Below are 19,139 nucleotides of genomic sequence, written 5' to 3' on the forward strand. Positions count from 1 at the left end.
GTGTGATTTGAGGTTTGGTGGTTAAACATCTGTGTGTTCGTTGCTGAGCCTCATGTTTGTAAAGGTTCAGTCTCTGTCGAGTTCATCCCACCTGTTTCCCAGGAGTCTGTTTCAATCCTGATCCCTTTGGCATCAGCCCTTGCTCACGACACAAGGGCTTGATCTGATTTTACATCAAAACTCTGATGGGAAGCCAAGGAGAGAGAAGTGACTGCCTGTAACCTTTAAGGCTAGCCTTGGGAGGCCGGTCACTGTTGACTCCTAGAGTCTTAGAAGGTAATGTTCTTATTCCTGCTTGATTCATATTACCATGCTGCCTTCTGATCCAAGCACACTGTTTTCCTTTTTCGCTAGCTGCAGGGTAAGAGTCAAACCAGGATCCAGGGACATGTGCCAGGTTTGAGACCACATATGGGACCGTTCCAGGCATCACTGTGGGCCAAGCCCCAGGCATCAGCCATCAATAATTGCTAAAAATAGACTGAAAAGAGCAGGTCAGGATATTGCCTTCTAACACAATCTCTATTAACCATCCTGACCAGAAACAAGAGGAACAAGCTTGAAAATCCCTCAGACCCTGAGGGAGAAAATGAAGCGATTGTTGCAAGAGTCAGAGGAAGAAATCATGGTCACCTTGGGATCCTCCTCCAGGCTTTCCCCAGATAAAGCTAAGGCAGAGACTCTGTGTGGCATCAAGAGCAAGTCCTCAGGCCCTGCTGGAACCTTGCCAGAGGACAGCTTCCTGCCCCCTCACTGTGGGCCTGTAGCCTCCGTCATTGGTGGGGATACAGATGGGGGTCTGGCCCAGCGTTGCAGCTTTGGGCAGCAGGCCAGCAGCCAGCTTCCTCTGGGCGCCACAGCCTGTGTTTCAGGGTCTGCCTCTCAGCACCTCTCATCTGCCAGCATTACCAGAAGCTGTCCAGAGCCCTCAGAGAGGGATCAAGCCAAGCCCCTCTTGTCCAGAGGCCTTGGCCAAGGCTGTCACCATGAACAGCAAGAACCTTTGGGGGATGTAGTGGACTATATCATCAGAGAACTGCAGGGCATCAGCCGTCTCCAAACTGAGATTGCTGAGTTGCGGCAGCACTTGAGCCAAGTCCGAGGTTCAGTGGATGAGGTCTCTAGCTGTGTAGACTCAGTTCTGAGTGAAATAGAAGGCTTACATGTGGGCAGCAGTTCCCTGGCCAAAGGGTGTGTGGGGGGAAAGGCCCAGGAACCCCATGTGGACAGACCCAGCGAGGAAGCCATTCTGTATCTGTATGGACTTCCTGAGCAAGATGGGGAAAATACCATGGAGCTGGCTCAAAACTTCCTGGCCAAGCACATGTGTGTTAATGGCATGCAGTGCAATAGGTTCATTAAAGAGGCTTACCGAGCGGGCAGAGCCCCAGCTCCCAGGCCTACTGTTGTGAAGCTTGCCCATCTAGAGCATAGGGACCTCATATTGCAGAAATCCATCCTCTTGCAGAGTTTAGGGGTCCGGATCACCACCAGAGAAGAGCCAAGCCAGCCACCGTGCTCTAAGAATCCCCCAAAGGAGTCTCTCTCATCTTTGGAACAACAACTCCAGCATCGTAATTTGAATTCTTTACACCTGGATGAGCCAGTTTTTCATGTGGAAACGGGGGACAGAGGACCAATAACAGGAGCACATCAAATGAGGGCTCAGAATCAACATAGAGAACCCCAGAGCCCTGAACAGCAAGGCCTTTGCTTCCCACCCAAGAATGATTTGGCAAAGCCAAGTAATGAGTCTAAGCTAGGGGGTGAAGTCAGAGGAACATTAGGAAACCCCCAGGTTCTCAGGGGCTCCTGCAGTGAATTGACAGGAAGAGAGGCTTCTTTATCCACCCTCCATCAATGTGAGGAACCTTCCCTAGTGTTAATCTTGAAAGAGGAGGATTCTGGGAAATCCCAGGTTTTCAAACAGTGTAACCAAGAACTTGAAGTATATAAAACAGCAAAAACAGAAAACAACTGCAGTGACAAAAGTGAGACTGGCAGTTGCCTATCACTGTCTGGGTTGCTGAAGACAGAGGACAAACTCCTGGCCTGTGAACCTGGGTTGGATATTCTGAGCGCAAAGCAGCTAGAGGACCTCTTAACAGACAAGTCCAGAAGGTTTGCAACTCTGAGCTGTGACAGCCTGATGGAGGAAATCAGCATTGGGCCCGAGACTTTCAATGACATGGTTCATATTGACTTGAATGAGGAGGAGGAACATTCTGCTCAGGTCCTCAAAGATGTCTTGGAAAAGTCCTCTTGCCTGGGTGGCTCGCAGGAGGATGAAGATGTAGAGATCAAGTTTTACACAAGTAAACTGGGCCGAGCAATTGACCACTTTCGTTCAGCTTTGCAGGGAGTGTTTCAGAAGCTGGAGAACAGTGGGTCCATCACCCCTGAGGACCTTGAAAGCATTGAGAGTGGCTCCCAGTCCGAGAACAGTGATAGACTTCTTGGCACAGTGAGTTCAGGGGGTGCTCAGGATTTCTCACTGGGGAGCCCTGGGAGTCAGGGGAGTGAGAGCATACTCAGCGTGGTGTCTGGTGGAGTGGGCATCTCTGCCCAGGGAGACCAGACCTCTCAGGATCCCAGCAACTCCTCTCTGGCTTCCAGTAACTTGCCTCTTGCATATTCATCACCAGGGTTTGCTCTGGCTCCGTGTCTGGGAAGTGAAACTTGTTCCAGGCCTGAATCTCCCAAACAGGGCAGACTAAGCCTAGAGCAAGTGTGCGCAGAGACCATCTACCTCAACAGATGCATCAGCAATTTTAAAGATGTTCTAAGAGAGAAAAGACTGAGGCAGAAAAAACTTATACACGAGCTAGTACAGAAGACAGACCATCTCTCAGTAGAAGACACGCACCCAGGTATTTCAAGTCTCTGGTGAATGGGTTTGCAGCTGGTTGGGTGTGACCTGCATCAGGCCAGCATGAGATCCAGCTTGGTGGTGAGCTTCACAAGGTGATGGGGGAGGTTCACATCTTCAATCAGTCTCAATTACTGGGGTATAGATTTGTAAGTTGATCCTGTGGGAATTAGAGTGACAATTGAAAAGCAACAGAAAACGAGTTCTTGTCCATAGGGAGCTCCCAGTTTATTGGCAGGAGCTTTAGAAAGTACCTTTTCAAAAGAGGAAGAGCATTTGAGCAAAAATAGTTTATAGCTGCAGAACTTTAGGCTATCCTGGTGTAAAGTAGGTGTGAGGTAGGAGGCAGGAATGGGGGAAAGAGGCATGTTTCTCATAGGAGCTAAGATGCTGATGCAATCCTGTGTTGCATTTTAAAATTATTCTCCATGAGCTTCTTGCTGAGGTAAGATTGCCATTTCTCCAACAGCTGATGGGGCTTCTCCACCTTGTGGGCCACTGTGGGAATTTCCCTTATCCTGACCTGTCTCCTTCCCAGTACTGGAGTTGACAGTACGGAACTTTAGTTCTAACTCGGAGCTGTCCAGAAACTTCTTGCAGCGCTGACCCTGCCCAAGAGCCCAACTCTGCTCCCCACTGGTCATATTCCCTTTCTTCCATCTCCAGTTAAAGGCTGCTTACCTAACATTTAGACAATGGAATGGTTTTTGGCTACAAGAATTGAGAAAAGTCTTTTCTGGGCAGCATGGAGATGACATGTAGCTTTAAAATTACCTCTCCCAATCAAAATTATAATAAATTTATCCAAAGAGCATATGCTTTATTCATCTAATTTTAAATGTAAATGAGGTTGTCCTCTTATGCATATAACCTGATTAATCTTTCTAAGGCAAGATTAAAATTATGAAACATATTGTGTTGGCAAAGATGTGAGAGAACAGGTACTCATCCATTGCTGGTGGTGTGGGAGTGGAAATTGGTATAACCTCTGAGGAAGGCAGTTGGCAACATTCATCAGAATTATGTATGCCCTTTGAGGCCCAGCACTACTTCCAAGAATATATCCTGCAGGTACATTTTCACGTGTAGAAGGGACATATGTTCAAGGCTATTTATGAGGTATTGTTTTTAATAGTGAAGATTGAAAACAACCTAAACGTTCTTAAGAAAGCCTGGTTAAATAACTTACTGGTGCATCCAAACAATGAAATACAGTACCATGCAGCTATAAAAAGAAAGAGGTACCTCTTTGCTGAAATGGAAAGATCTATTGACATATTTCAGAAAACAAGGTGCAGAGCAGTATGTGTAAGATGCTTTGTTGTTGTTTAGGTGCTGAGTCATGTCAGACTCTTTTGCAACCCCATGGACTATAGCCCATCAGGCTCCTCTGTCCATGGGATTCTCCAGGCAAGAATAATGGAGTGGATTGCCATTTCCTACTCCAGGGGAATCCCTGACTCAGGAATCAAGCCTGTGTCTTCTGCATTGGCAGGCGGATTTTTTTTTTTTTTAAACCACTGAGCCACTAGGGAAGCCCATACATTTGTATGAAAAGGAGAGATGAAGACTACATACACAAACGCATAGTGTTTGTTTGTATATATGTATAGAATATTTAACAAAGGAGTTCCCTAGTGCCTAGTGGTTAGGATTCTGGGCTTTCATTGCTGTCGCCCAGGATCAGTCCCTGGCCAGGGAACTGAGATCTTGCAAGCCACGTGGCATGGCCAAAAAACAACAACAACAACAACAACCCAGCTAACCAACCAAACAAAAAACCACTAAGATACATAAGAAACTGGTACAGGATTGCCCATGGGAAAAGGTATTAGGTAAAAAACTAGTGAAATGAGATTCTTTTTTACTGTGTACACTTTAAAAAATAATTTTTAGAATTTGAATCATGAATATATAATCGTAAAATTAAACTGGAAAATTAAAATCATATTCCTTTCCAATATCCCTAGAGCTGCTCTTTATACCCTATCAAAAAGTCTCAATTCCTTCACTTGGCATTCAAGGCCACTACACCTGGTCTCTAGTTTACATTTCTAGGCTTATCTTCTGTTGTCCCACGGTCCTCCACCTGGAAGGAATCTTCTGTCTCACAAATTCACCTTGTACTTTGTTTTCAGCATATCACATATACATGCTTCCTTCTAGCTTGAAGTGTTATGTTTGCCACATCAACCTAGGAAAATTTACTCAGTTCTTCAACATACAGCCAAAGTTTCACCTGCTCCAGGAAGCTTTCTATAATTCCTCAGATACAAAGGGTTTTGGTCTCTCTTTAACTTTGCAGCCCCTTTTCTTTCTTCCTGGGCACTTAGAAATTTTTATATTGGATTGGCTAAAAAGGTCATTCAGGTTTTTTCCATAAGATGTTACAGAAAAATCCAAATGAACCTTTTGGCCAACCCAATATTGCAGCAACAGTAGAAACAACTCATATCAAAGTAGTACTTCCTTACTAACTCTTTTAACTGTAGTGGGAGTCAATGTTAGCCTGAGTATCCAGAACTCTGGGGCTCAGTTCTTCAAGTTGCAATGTTTCTCTTCTGGGCTGACATCCTTCTGGACCATGCAGGAACTTGTGAGAGCAGCAGAAATAATGAGAAGAAACTGTTGTGAAACACCAGTAAGAGATCAAGCCAGAATTATGGGTGCTTTCCAAGATCCACTCTGGTCTATGGGCTACAGACGGGGTGGTAGAGAGGCTATCGGGCAGTGGCAGCATCTCTTCAGTGCTAGATCCAGCCTGACTCCAGCACCATTCCTTAAAGCACAAGGAATAGAGCAAGGTAAATAAGCACACAGGCAGGCCTCTGGCCAACACTTTCTGGCTGTAGAGTCCACAAGAGGAGTCACGCTAACCTGGTAAACTGATTCAATACAATAGTGACTGCTACCACAAGAAAGAGTTGAAAAAGCTTTCTTCACTGCTCTGCTTGAGACCTTTTACAGTCTAAGCTTACTCAGAACAATGTTTTCAAAACTGACCAATGTTGTAGCACGTATGGGTGCTTCATTTCTTTTTGTGGATGAATAATATTCCATTATATGGAAATAGCACATTTTGTTCATACATTCATCAGTTGATGAACATTTTGTTGTGTGCTTTTTTTTTTTAACCACATTTTTGGCTATTATGAATAATGTTGCTGTTTTTTTGTGGACATATATTCTGATTCTCTTGTGTATATACCTAGAAATGGAACACTGGGTCATATGGTAACTGTGTTTCACATTTTTTTTGGAACTTCTAGACTGTTTACCAATGTGGTTGCAGTGTTTTGCATTTCTGCCAGCAGTGTATGCAAGTTCAAATTTCTCCACATCCTAGCCATTCTATTTTTACTAGAGCCATCCTAGTGAGTGTGACTGGTATCTTCTAGCTTTGATTTTCATTTCCCTAGTGGTTAATGAGGGAGAAGGCAATGGCACCCCACTCCAGTACTGTTGCCCGGAAAATCCCATGGATGGAGGAGCCTGGTAGGCTATAGTCCATGGGGTTGCTAAGTCAGACACGACTGAGCAACTTCACTTTCACTTTCCACTTTCATGCATTGGAGAAGGAAATGGCAACCCACTCCAGTGTTCTTGCCTGGAGAATCCCATGGACGGAGAAGCCTGGTAGGCTGCAGTCCATGGGGTCGCACAGAGTCGGACACGACTGAAGCGACTTAGCAGCAGCAGCAGCAGTGGTTAATGATGTTAAAATATCTTTTCATATGCTTATTGGCCATTTTTATATTTTCTTTGAAGAAATGTCTATTTAAATCCTTTATCCATTTTTAAATTGAATTGTTTGTCTTTTTCTGTTGAGTTGTAAGAGTTGTTTATATGTTCTGGACATCAGTTCAGTTCAGTCGCTCAGTCGTGTCCGACTCTTTGTGACCCCCTGGACTGCAGCATGCCAGGCTTCCCTGTCCATCACAAACTCCTGGAGCTTGCTCAAACTCATACATTAAGTCATTGATGCCATCCAACCATCTCATCCTCTGTTGTCCTTTTCTCCTCCTGCCTTCAGTCTTTCCCAGCATCAGGGTCTTTTCCAATGAGTCAGTTCCTCATATCAGGTAGCCAAAGTATTGGAGTTTCAGCCTCAGTATCAGTCCTTTCAATGAATATTCAGGACTGATTTCCTTTAGGACTGACTGGTTGGATCTCCTTGCAGTCCAAGGGATTCTCAAGAGTCTTCTTCAACACCACAGTTCAAAAGCATCAATTCTTTGGCCCTCAGCTTTCCTTATAGTCCAGCTGTAAGATCCATACATGACTACTGGAAAAACTATAGCTTTGACTAGACCGACCTTTGTTGGCAAAGTAATGTCTCTGCTTTTTAATGTGCTGTCTATGTTGGTCATAGCTTTTTTTCCAAGGAGCAAGCGTCTTTTAATTTCATGAATGCAGTCACCATCTGCAGTGATTTTGGAGCCCCCCAAAATAAAGTCTGTCACTGTTTCCCTTGTTTCTCCATCTATTTGCCAAGGAGTGATGGGACCGGATGATCTTAGTTTTTTCAATGTTGAATTTTAGGCCAGCTTTTTCACTCTCCTCTTTCACTTTCATCAAGAGGCTCTTTAGTCCCTCTTCACTTTCTGCCACATGAGTGGTGTCATCTGCATACGTGAGGTGTATATGAGGTTATTGATATTTCTCCCAGCAATCTTGATTCCAGCTTGTGCTTCCTCCAGCCCAGCATTTCACATGATGTACTCTGCATATAAGTTAAATAAGCAGGGTAACAATGTACAGCCTTGACATACTCCTTTCCCGATTTGGAACCAGTCTGTTGTTCCATGTCCAGTTCTAACTGTTGCTTCTTGACCTGCATACAGTTTTCTTGGCAGGCAGGTCAGGTGGTCTGGTAGTCCCATTTCTTAAACAATTTTCCACAGTTTGTCATGATCTATACAGTCAAAGGCTTTGGTATAGTCAATAAAGCAAAAGTAGATGTTTTTCTGGAACTCTCTTGCTTTTTTGATAATCCAACAGATGTTGGCAATTTGATCTATTTCCTCTGCCTTTTCTAAATCCAGCTTGAACATCTGGAAGTTCTCGCTTCATGTACTGCTGAAGCCTGGCTTGGAGAATATTGAGCATTACCTTGCTTGCATGTGAAATGAGTATAGTTGTGCAGTAGTTTAACATTCTTTGGCATTGCACTTCTTTGGGATTGCAATGAAAACTGATCTTTTCCAGTCCTGTGGCCACTGCCGAGTTTTCCAAATTTGCTGGCATATTGAGTGCAGCACTTTCACAGCATCATCTTTTAGGATTTGAAATAGCTCAACTGGAATGCCATCACCTCCACTAGCTTTGTTCATAGTGATGCTTCCTAAAGCCCATTTGACTTTGCATTCCAGGATGTCTGGCTCTAGGTGAGTGATCACACTGTCATGGTTATCTAGGTTGTGAAGATCTTTTTTGTATAGTTCTTTGTGTATTCTTGCCACCTGTTAATATCTTCTGCTTCTGTTAGGTCCATACCATTTCTGTCCTTTATCGAGCCCATCTTTGCATGAAATGTTCCCTCAGTATCTCAGATTTTCTTGAAAAGATCTCTAGTCTTTCCCATTCTGTTGTTTTCCTCTATTTGTTTGCATTGATCACTAAGGAAGGCTTTCTTATCTCTCCTTGCTATTCTTTGGAACTCTGCGTTCAAATGGGTATATCTTTCCTTTTTTCCTTTGCCTTTCGCTTCTCTTCTTTGCACAGCTATTTGTAAGGCCTTTTCAGACAACCATTTTACCTTTTTGCATTTCCTTTTCTTGGGGATGGTCTTGATCCCTGCCTCCTGTACAATGTCACGAACCTCCGTCCATAGTTCTTAAGGCACTCTGTCAATCAGATCTAATCCCTTGAATCTATTTGTCATTTCCACTGTTTAATCATAAGGGTCCAGATAATAATGACGTAAGGACATAGGTCCAGATAATTTGTAAATATTTTCCCCTGATTTGTTTGTTGTCTTTTTACTTTCTTTATGGTATCCTTTGAAGTGTAAATGTTTTATTTTTCTGAAAAAATTATTGTAATAAAATATAGAAAACATAAAATTTGACATTTTAGCCATTTAAAATTCATTCACATGACCATCACCATGTGGTCATCACCACTATCTAATCCCCAGAACTTTTTCCATTTTCCCTAGCTGAAACTCTGTACCCATTAAATTAACTCCCTGTTCTCTCCTCCCCTCAGCCACTGGCAATCACCATTGTACTTTCTGTCTCTCTAAATTTGACTACCTCATATAAATGTATTTGCACAATATTTGTTCTTTTGTGACTGGCTCATTTCACTTGACAATGTCTTTGAAGTTCACCATGTTGTAGCATATGTCAGAATTTCCTGCCTTTTTAAGGGTGAATGATATTCCATTGTATGTATATATACTACATTTGTTTATGCATTCATCCATCGTTGGACACTTGGGTTTCTTCTACGTTTTGGCTATTGTGAATAATGCTGCTATAAGTAGGGGTGCACAAATATCTGTTGAAGTTCTTGCTTTCATTTCTTTTGGGTATATACACAGGAGTGGCATTGTTGGATCATATGGTAATCCTGATTTTTTTTTTTTTTTTTTTTTTGAGACATTACTGTGTTGTTTTCTACAGCAGCTGTCATTGCACATTCCTAACAATAGTGCACATGGGTTCTAGTTTTTCAACATCCTTGCTAAATAACACTTGTTATTTCCTGGATGGCTTTGTTTGGTTTGCCATCGTAATATGGGTATTAGAGTACAAAAGTTTTAAATTTTGATGAAGTCCTATTTATCTATTCTGGTGTTGATTTCGCTTTTGGTTTTATAGCTAAACCATTGTCTAATCCAAGGTCACAAAAGTTTACTCTTACTTTTTTGTCCTAAATGTTTCATAGTTTTATTTAGTGCTTATATTTAGGTCTGTGATTCATTTTGAGTTAATTTTTGTGAATGGTGTTAGACAGGGGTCCAGCTTCCTTCTTGAGCATGTGTATGTCTAGTTATCTCAACACCATTTACTGAAAAATAATATTCTTTATCTGTTGAATGGTCAAAATCAATTGGCCATAAATGTAAGAGTTTACTTCTGGACTACCAGTTCTAGTCGATTAATAATCTTTAGTCTATTTTTATGCCTCAATTTCTTTCTTTTTTTTTTTGGACATGTGTGATGTGGGATTCTTAGTTCTCCAAACTGGAGATCGAACCTGCATCCCCTACATTGGAATTGCAGTCTTAACCACTGGGCCACCAAGGTAGTCCCTAGATTCCTTCTTTTTGAAATACTTTCTTCACTTGGCTTCCAGAATACCTCTCTGTCTTGTATCTCCTCCAATATTATTGACCGTTTTCTTCTGGAGTCATTTTTGCTACTCCCTCCTTATCTTCCCACCCTTGTAGTACCTCACGATTCAGTCCTGACCACTACTTTTTATTTATACTCACTTCCTAGATAATCTCTTTCAGTCTCATGATTTTCATAAGCATTCCCAGATTGATATCTGGCCCAGATATCTTCTAGGAATACCAGATTTCACATATACTTAACACCCACATTTCCGTGTGAATAGACATCTCAGATTAGACATTTTCAAAACCAAACTCCTGATCTTTCTCCGTAAACCCTGCCAAACCTACTTTCCCTATAGTCTTCCTTACCAGTAAACGGCAACTCCATTCTTGCAGCTAGCTGCTCAGACCCAAATCCATAGAGTCATTCTTTTTTTTTTTTTTTAAACCACATTGTTTTGTTTTTTATTTGCTTGTTTGTTTTCAGCTGTGCTGGGTCTTAGTTGCAGCATGTGGGATCTAGTTCCCTCACCAGGGATTGAACCTGGGCCCTTTGCATTGGGAGCGTGGAGTCTTAAACACTGCACCACCAGGGAAGTCCCCATAGAGTCAGTCTTGACTTCTCTGTTTCTTTCATAAGCTATATCCAATCAGTTATTAAATTCCACCTGCTTTGCCTTTCAAACATATTCCAAACCTTAGCACTAACATCTCAATCTCAGTCACCATTTTCTCTCGTCTAGATGATAGTGGTAGTCTTGCTGATCTCCCGGTTTCTACCCTTGTCCGTCTGCCGTCTGTTCTCCCCAGCCATAGTAATCCACATAAAACACAAGTCAGATCATATCACTATCACTTCTCTGTTCAGAACCTTCTGGTGATTTTTCTGTCTCACTCACAATGAAAGCCAAAGTGCTTATGAGGGCCCTATTTGAAATGATCCTCTAAGGCAGACTTGTTCCTTCACACCAGCCATGCTGTCAGCTCAGACTTTACACTTGCTGTGTGTTCTGACTGGAATACTTTTCTCTTTGCACTCTGAATAGCTTTTTTACTAATTTTTCTTCATATGTCTGCTTAGATGTTCTTTTAGCAATTAGGCTTCCTGACAATCATTTATAAACTTTTCATAGCATAACATCACCACTGGGGACAATATCTTTTCCCCTTACCTGGATTTTTCAGCTAAGTCCCTATCATTTATGATCAGTTCAGTTCACTTCAGTCGGTCAGTCGTGTCTGATTCTTTGCGACCCCATGGGCTGCAGCACACCAGGCCTCCCTGTCCATCACCAACTCCTGGAGTTGGTCCATCAAGTCCGTGATGCCACCCAGCCATCTCCTCCTCTGTCGTCCCCTTCTCCTCCTGTCCCCAATCCCTCCCAGCGTCAGAGTCTTTTCCAATGAGTCAGCTCTTCCCATCAGGTTACAGTATACATAGTTTCAGATTCTGGAACCAGAGTACCTGTTTCGAATTTTGGCTTTGCCACTTGCTGTGACTTCAGGCAAGTTACTTAACATCTCTGTGATCTTCATTTTAATCAATAGGAAAATGGAGATTATAACAGTATTTACTCAGAGTTGTTGTGAGAAGTAAATGAGCTTACTCAAATAAAATGCCAGGTATGTATCGTGTTCACTTGGTGTTCACAGCTGTCATCATCTTCACCATCATTACTAGTTGTCTGTTCCTCCTACTAGAACAGAAGGTTCTTAAGATCACAATTCACTGCTCTGGCAGCATGAGAACAGCACCTCATGTGAAGTAGGTTCTCAGTGAATATTTAAGGAATGGAAGTTGTGGTACATATATACAATGAAATATTACTCAGCCATAAAGGAACACATTTGAGTCAGTTCTGGTGAGGTGGATGAACCTATAACAGAGCCTGTTATACAGAGTAAAGTAAGTCAGAAAGAGGAAAACAAATATCTATATATTAATGCTTATATATGGACTGTAGAAAAATGGTACTGATGAACTTATATGCAGGGCAGGAATATAGGCTCAGACACAGAGAACAGACCTGTGGCCACAGCAGGGAAAGGAGAGGGTGGCATGGATTGAGAGAGTAGCATTGACATACATAAATTATCATGTGTAAAACAGATAGCTAATGAGAAGTTGTTGTATAACACAGGGAGCTCAACCTGGTGCTCTGAGACAACCTAGAGGGGTGGGATGAGGTAGGAGGGAGGTCCAAGAGGCAGGGGACATATGTATACTTATGGCTGATTCATGCTGATGTATGGCAGAAACCAGTACAACATTGTAAAGCAATTATCCTCCAATTAAAAATAAATAAAAAATTTTAAAAAGAAATGAATCCTCACAATAACTCTGGGCAATCGCTAGTTTTATCTTTTTTTTAAAGATAAGGAAATGCAGGCTCAGATAAGTTGAGTGCCTCAAATCTTTGACTCCTAAGTAATGGAGTTAAGATTGTTTTAACAGTGAGGAAGTGTGTGTCTCGTCCTTATCAGATGGACTATCTGGAAGAGTGAGATTATTCTTAGGGATCAGGAATTTTCCTGCAAAGCAGGTGTTATATAGACATGTATCACTTAAACTGAAAACTAAATCTGAGTGGAAAAATCCTAAGGCATTTTAAGAAGTTAGGAGGCACAAAGTGTTTGATTCCTAACAAGAAAAGATATTTTTAAGTTATTAATAAGAACATGTTTGGCCAGGGGTTGGGACAAACTGAAGGGACTAGTACTGCAGTTCTTTGAGGTCTAGAAAATGGTACAGGCAAAGAGGCCTATCTTTTCTCTTAGGCAAGACACATGTCTTTAGAAAGGCTGTTGTTTTCTAAGTTCTGAAATTTCAAGTTCTTTTACTACATAAAAACACTAGATGTGCTAAACCCTCAGACTACAAAGGTGAAATAAAATATATATATATAATTCTTGCTCTCAAGAAATTCACAATATGTAAAGGGAGACATTTATACAGACAATTAACAATGAAACGTACTGACAACAAACTGTCATAGAAGTGTGTACACAAAAGCATGGGTACCACGGACACATAGTAGAAAAGCACCTAATTCTGTTTTTGAGAGGAAGGCAGATAAATTTTCAGAGACATTAATATTTGATCTAAGTTTTTAAGAATAAGTCTGAGTTCACCCAATCAATGCAAGAAGCTAGGTCATGACAATATATTGAATTTTCTTCTTTAGGCATCATGGGGAACTCTGGGAAGAATAGAAGGACACAACTGAAGTAACTTTGACATGATGTGTACAATATATTTAAGATAGTGGAGGAAGAAATAAACCTTTTCAACTCGAATCACAGGGTCAGTTCGTTGCCTAGCTTTCTTTTTCAAAGGGAACAGAGTGTTCCCAGGAAGTAGGGAGTATATGTAGTAGAAGAGACAGTTCCCTCTCCCAGAAATGTTTTTTTAATCTCACCGACTTTTCTGCACTGTTTTGGAAGATTCCTATTCCTGAATCCCTTCTTGTCAAGTCAGGTAACCCATTAGGTAATCAGAAATAGCTTGAAAAATTGAGAACTTATTAGTTACCATGACTCTCGTTTCTACTTGTTATATAACATCAGTGATTCTTTATTCAAAGGGATGGGAAAAAAAGAAAAGAGGGGTCCAGATAATGGACTTTGCTTAGAGAAGGAAGCCTCTGTCAAGCAAGTGTGGCCTAGAAGGCTATGTAGTGTCTGGCAAATAGGAAAGGAGTAATTTCTGGACTTTATTCTTCCTCTCCTGTGGTTTGCTTGGGTCCTTCTGGAAGTGTCAGTTTCTTTTGACGTATTGTTCTAAGTTTGGTAGATAATCAAACCTGGGATTGCAGCCGTGGTTTTATCATTCAGATTATAGTGACTTAAGTCATAGTGACTTGATAAGGACTTGGTGCCTCCAAATCAATGGCCACTGAGCCTCCAGGTCCTGGCCTTACTTCTAGGCCCTAACTTGGCCTAACTTAACATAGGCTCTGGGAAAACAGGCCAAGGCTTGTGGGGCAAAACAAGTAGCCAGCCTGTGTTAGAAAAGGGAGAGGGCTCAGCTACCCGGCCTTTGGGGTTCTCAGACTTAGCCCAGATTCAGATGAGCTCGTGTAGCTCCTGAGGAAGGAACCTGCTCTGTGTTCAGTCAGTTCAGATGGCCTGTGGGAGTGGCTCTTGGTAACATAGCTGGCCTTATGGCCCCGGTGGCCCTGACCCTGCATGCAGACCACTTTGGAAAGGGGGGAAAGGGTGGCTGAAATTCCCAGGCCGACTTGGTCCTTTGGTTTTTGTAGCCAAACCTGTTCTAAACTAAAAAGCAGGGGCAGCGAATACAGGTGAGGATTCCGGGAGCCAGGCTCTGTGAACTGCTGGGTTGTCAGAGGACTTCTCCGAGCTCTCCTCCATGTCCCATGAGGTTAGCTCTACCTGGTTTAGGATGAATCTACTAACCTCTCTGCCCTTTTTTTTTCCTGCTCTTTCTCTCCTTGCAGAAGGAAAGCGAGGAGCCCTTCAGGTTGTGCTCTGGCCCTTTGGGGCCCCTTTTTTGTTGGTTCTCTCCCCTCCCTCCTGAGTACCGTGTGTGTATGTGTGTGTGTGCACGCATGCGTGCTTATGAGCTGTGGCTCATGCAGCCGGTGTGTTTGTCCTGACAGCAGTTTGTGTGCATGCTCCATGCCCGTGTGTGCTCCTGCAGACACCCGTGGAGCCTTGTGAGGATGTGTGTGCCTCTATGGCACACATTCAGTGTAGCATGTGTGTGCTTACCCTTGTGCTCAGTTTGACCCCCCCAGGTACTGACTGCCTTCCTTTTTTCCTACTTTGCACAGTGTGTGTTCATTTTCTACTTGTGGCTGCCGACTGGCATATGCTGTAAACCCTCGCTGAGCCCAGCATGCATACACACTTTGTATTTGAGAGCAGGAGTTTTTGTAGGCTTTTTGTGCCTCTTGCTTGGGGCCTAAATGTGAAAGTGCTTTGTGCTTCTGAGCAGGCTTCCTGGCCTCTCTGTGAGCACAAGGGTCTGCAGACCTGTGGTGTGGTTTCCCCACACCATGAGAATGTGTGGTGTACTAAAGCTCTGTGCCTACAAGCACTGGTTCCTCAAGATGGTAAGGGTGCGCTTTGCTGGTGATTTGAGCCCTGGTGAACACCGAGTCCTCCCCCAAATGGGTGCGCATGCTCTGTATCTCTGTGTGCGGGATCCGTGCTCACCTGTGGTTCCTTAGGTGCAAGTTGTGTCTATGAATGTACCTCCTATAGGTACTTTGTTGAGACCTGCTCTCATTCCCCTAGCCCTCCTGTGCCCTGTGTGTGCATGCTCTGCACTGTGTCTGCAGGCTTCTGCAGACCCACTGCCCGCTCTAAGCACAGGAAATGTGTATGATCTGAGCCTGTGAACCCTGGCTGCCAAAGATGTTTTGTGATTTTGTTTCCTTACGCCCAGTGGCTTCTGGCAAGCACCTAATTCTAGGTAGGAAGTAAAAATCTGCTGAGTGCAGTGACTGTTTCTAGAGGGAGGATAAGTTGGTTGGTGGGATCTGGGGATTTAGGAATGGGCTGCCCCTCACAGGAACCATAGGAGACTTGATTCAACCTTCTGACTGCCTTTTGGACCTGGCCCTCCCTCTACCATTTCATCCCACTCATAGGACCAGGGTAGGAGGCAGAAGCAGCGAAGTGTGGTCACGAAGGGCTTCAGGCAGTAGGCAGATAGGCTTGATTAGAGCACAGGCAACCTGAAAAGGATCTTAAATCCAAAGTGCATCTTGAGCTTCCTGCTGGTCCAGGGTCACTCTTACCCACTTTTACATCACCGATTAGCTTGTCCTACCTCTTTTTCACTCTCTTGCCTCATTTGTCTATAACTCCTCCCATCTTTAGCCCTCCCAAAACTTCACCCCCTGTCCAGAGCCTAACAGCTTACCTCCAGATCAAGCCTCCCTTGATCTGGAGCTCCTTTGCTCAGGATGGCTAGCTGGAATCCAGATCCCAGGAGTCAGGGAAGTCATTGGGGGTGGAGGAAACAAGGAGGAACAGAAAGCCCCAGACCCGCTAGTACTGTCTGTTGAGCCTAAGTAGCAGGTGCCATTGGTCCTCTGAAAGCCCTGGCAGCTTTGGAATTCTCTGTACTCTGCCTGAAGGATTTGCTTTGGATTTTTTTTTTTTTTTTTTTTTTACAAAAAGCTTTAAAAAGTGTTTTCCAACAGTTCCTTGCTTGAATTATTGGTGCTTCAGTTTTCAGCTTCTTATTGTAGAGTTCATAAAATTTGTAAGAATGGTAATCCAAGTATCTAATCTGCCCTGTATTCTTTTGTTTTATCGAGTTTATCAAATGTAGAGCATACTCAGTGTCAATGAGTTATAGCTTCAAGGACCCTAGGCCAAGTCAAATCACAAGATGAGACAGGAATCCAGAAAGACCAGGTCTGACTCTAGGGCAGCCAACAGAACTTAAGAATATAGCTGGAAGACTGGACTCTATATGAAGTTGTCCTTTTGCTTTAGTGAGGCCTGGAAACCTACACGGGCCCTCTCTTGGCCCATGCTTACTGTTCTATACCAGTGGATATGTGAAGGAGCTCTACATTCTGGCAGCTCTCACACTCCCAGTGGATCTTAGTCCTGGGTTCTGTGTGAGCTTATATCCTCCGTGCTCACTGGGGAGAAGGGAGGTGAAGTACTACTCACTTCGGCTGCCTGCTTGTGGCCCTGGCTGATCAGGGAACTGGCTTACACCTCAGGCCGGCTATGTCACCACATAGTGTATGTGACCTATGCTGCTCTGAGCTTCCTACTTTACTGCTCACTGCCTGACCGAAGAAATACGGCACTCTCCCATCTTTCCCAGGAGCTAACTTCTCTCTCTTTCTCTCTTTAAAGATTCCAGATGGTGGTGATCCCTGTTTGCCCCAGTGGCTTCCAGAAGGGTAAGTGTGGTACTTCAAGGTTTCTGTGAATCTTACAGTCTCTTATGCTGCTTTGGCTTTTCCCTTGGGAAGCAGGAGAAACAGTTTCATCAGCTGGATTCTGGAGAAGGAAGAGGTTCCACTGTCGAGACGGTTGTTTCTCCGGGGCAGAGGAGAGGACTCTGGAGACTGATTCCCCAGAGACGGAAGAGAGAGCTTTGCAGAATGGTTCCCCTGAAGCAGGGGAGGGAACTTTGGGGCTCCCCATCCTTATTTCTGGAATTTCTGCTGTATTGCATCATAGTGGTGGTATGCCCTTTATGTATAAGGATGAGAAAACTAGAAAAATATCTGCATTTAGAACTGGTTTCCTTCTATTCCACTGTTGATAGTGTAATTGCTTAGCTTGCTGCTGGCCTCCGCTGTTGTGAGTCACTTACTTACTCCATTCTACTATAGTGAAGACATAAGTAGTATCCTTTACGAGCTCTGTGGGTTCTGTTTGTGTTTCTTGTCTGGGAGTTTCAGACCCATGTGATTGCACCAGAAAATCATTTTAAATTGTTCAACTGCTATGACTTACTGTTATTAAGAGAGGAAAGTGTTTAAGTGCCTGCACCACTTCTACCCTCCACATACAGCTCTCAAGACCGTTAAGCTCTTCCTTCTGTCCTTGCCCCTCAAAGTCCTGACATCAAAGTTCTCAGTGGCTGCCTCCTCTTCCTCATCCAGGGAAGAAAAAAGATTAGATCAGAAAGTTATCAACTATATTTTTAAATACTTCTTTTCCTTTTAATATGTCTTTTTTATAGCAAGAGTTAATCATGTGAATGAGCCACTCTTCTTTTGTCAAAAGCTCATTTGTGTTGCCAAAAAAAGACACTTCTTGGCTTAAGGTATACATTTTATAGTTTTCAGAATTAGCCACAAATTTGTGGCATCAGTTGCTTCTTCAACAGCCCTTCTTCAGGGCTTTAGCATTTTTCTTCAAATAATTTTAAACTTCATACATACCAACGCAACATAACCAGGCTATTTTTAAATGGAGCCATGCAGGGATTTTCTAAATGTCTCCCTGTTGTCATCTTTCCCTGCCTTCAGCTTAGTCCTTAGAAACTGTCACAAGTTTCAAACTTTCATAGGTGTGGTGGTCTCATTGAGAACAAAGCTCACTGCCCATATTCAGGAAGCTAGATGATTAGAAGTCAGCATAATGGGTTGCCTGCTCCAACTCCTAGCCTTGACCTAATTTGTGACTCCATTTTTTGCCCATATAGCTAGCAGTATGTACTTATTCTTCTGTGATATTTCTCTTTTCACACCAGCTGTGGTGTACAACCCAGCCACCCTTCTTTCCCCGCTTCATTGCTTACGTGAAAACCAAATACCTGAGTTAATTTAATTAAAGCTCATAAGGATAGTTTCTGAAAGGTCAGAGAGGTTTTTATAGTTCCCCTCATTTTATGGAAATGACACCAAGATCCAGAGAGAGGAAGGAATTTTGGCAGAGGATACGTTGTGAATTAGTAGAAGAGTTGGGGATAAAATCCAGATTATCTCAATGTAAGAATGATGTTCTTTTTAGGAAAGTCTCTGTATTTTTATTGTGTATTGTTATATGGAATAACAGGCAAAGAACAGAAAAGTTAATAAGTATAAAAAAAGTATAAGAGTTTTAGAAATCTCAAGTTGCTCATAGGCTTCCCCAGAGGCTCTGATGGTAAAGATTCTGCCTTCAATGCAGGAGACCAGGGTTTGATCCCTGGTTGGGGAAGATCCCCTGGAGGAGGGCATGGCAACCCACACCAGTATTCTTGCCAGGAGAATCCCATGGACAGAGGAGCCTGGCAGGCTATAATCCATGGGGTTGCAAAGAGTTGGACATGACTGGGTGACTGACAATTTCACTTCACTTTCAGTTGCTCCAGCTGTAATTTTTTTCCTGGTTTCTGTTGATGTGACCATAGGGCTAGGCCACACTCTGAGTCACTTGTCTGTTTCCTTCTTAAATGGTCTTTTTTCCCCTCTAAATGATCTTTTGGAAGTCTCTCATCTACTTCCCCTGCCTCCATTTGATTATGCAGGCTCCTGTTTCCATAGAGACTTT

General features: G+C 43.1%; 1 protein-coding gene across 5 annotated transcripts in view; it reads left to right on the forward strand.

Moving 5' to 3' along the window:
• The window catches only part of UNC13B (unc-13 homolog B), a 208,364-nt gene that overhangs the window by 154,042 nt on the left and 35,183 nt on the right, over positions 1-19,139 (forward strand). For 3 of the 5 annotated variants that reach the window (XM_055578448.1, XM_055578449.1, XM_055578451.1), the window contains exons 1-3: positions 584-2,870; positions 14,618-14,640; positions 17,007-17,053. In XM_055578448.1, coding sequence (XP_055434423.1) covers positions 590-2,870; positions 14,618-14,640; positions 17,007-17,053 — 2,351 coding nt within the window. In that variant the 5' untranslated portion in view covers positions 584-589. Of the gene's footprint in view, positions 1-583; positions 2,871-14,617; positions 14,641-17,006; positions 17,054-19,139 lie in introns of those variants that run through there. The other 2 variants (XM_055578452.1, XM_055578450.1) reach the window with 2 other exon arrangements.

The sequence above is a fragment of the Bubalus kerabau genome, chromosome 4 (assembly GCF_029407905.1).
Source record: "Bubalus kerabau isolate K-KA32 ecotype Philippines breed swamp buffalo chromosome 4, PCC_UOA_SB_1v2, whole genome shotgun sequence".
Lineage (NCBI taxonomy): Eukaryota > Metazoa > Chordata > Mammalia > Artiodactyla > Bovidae > Bubalus > Bubalus kerabau.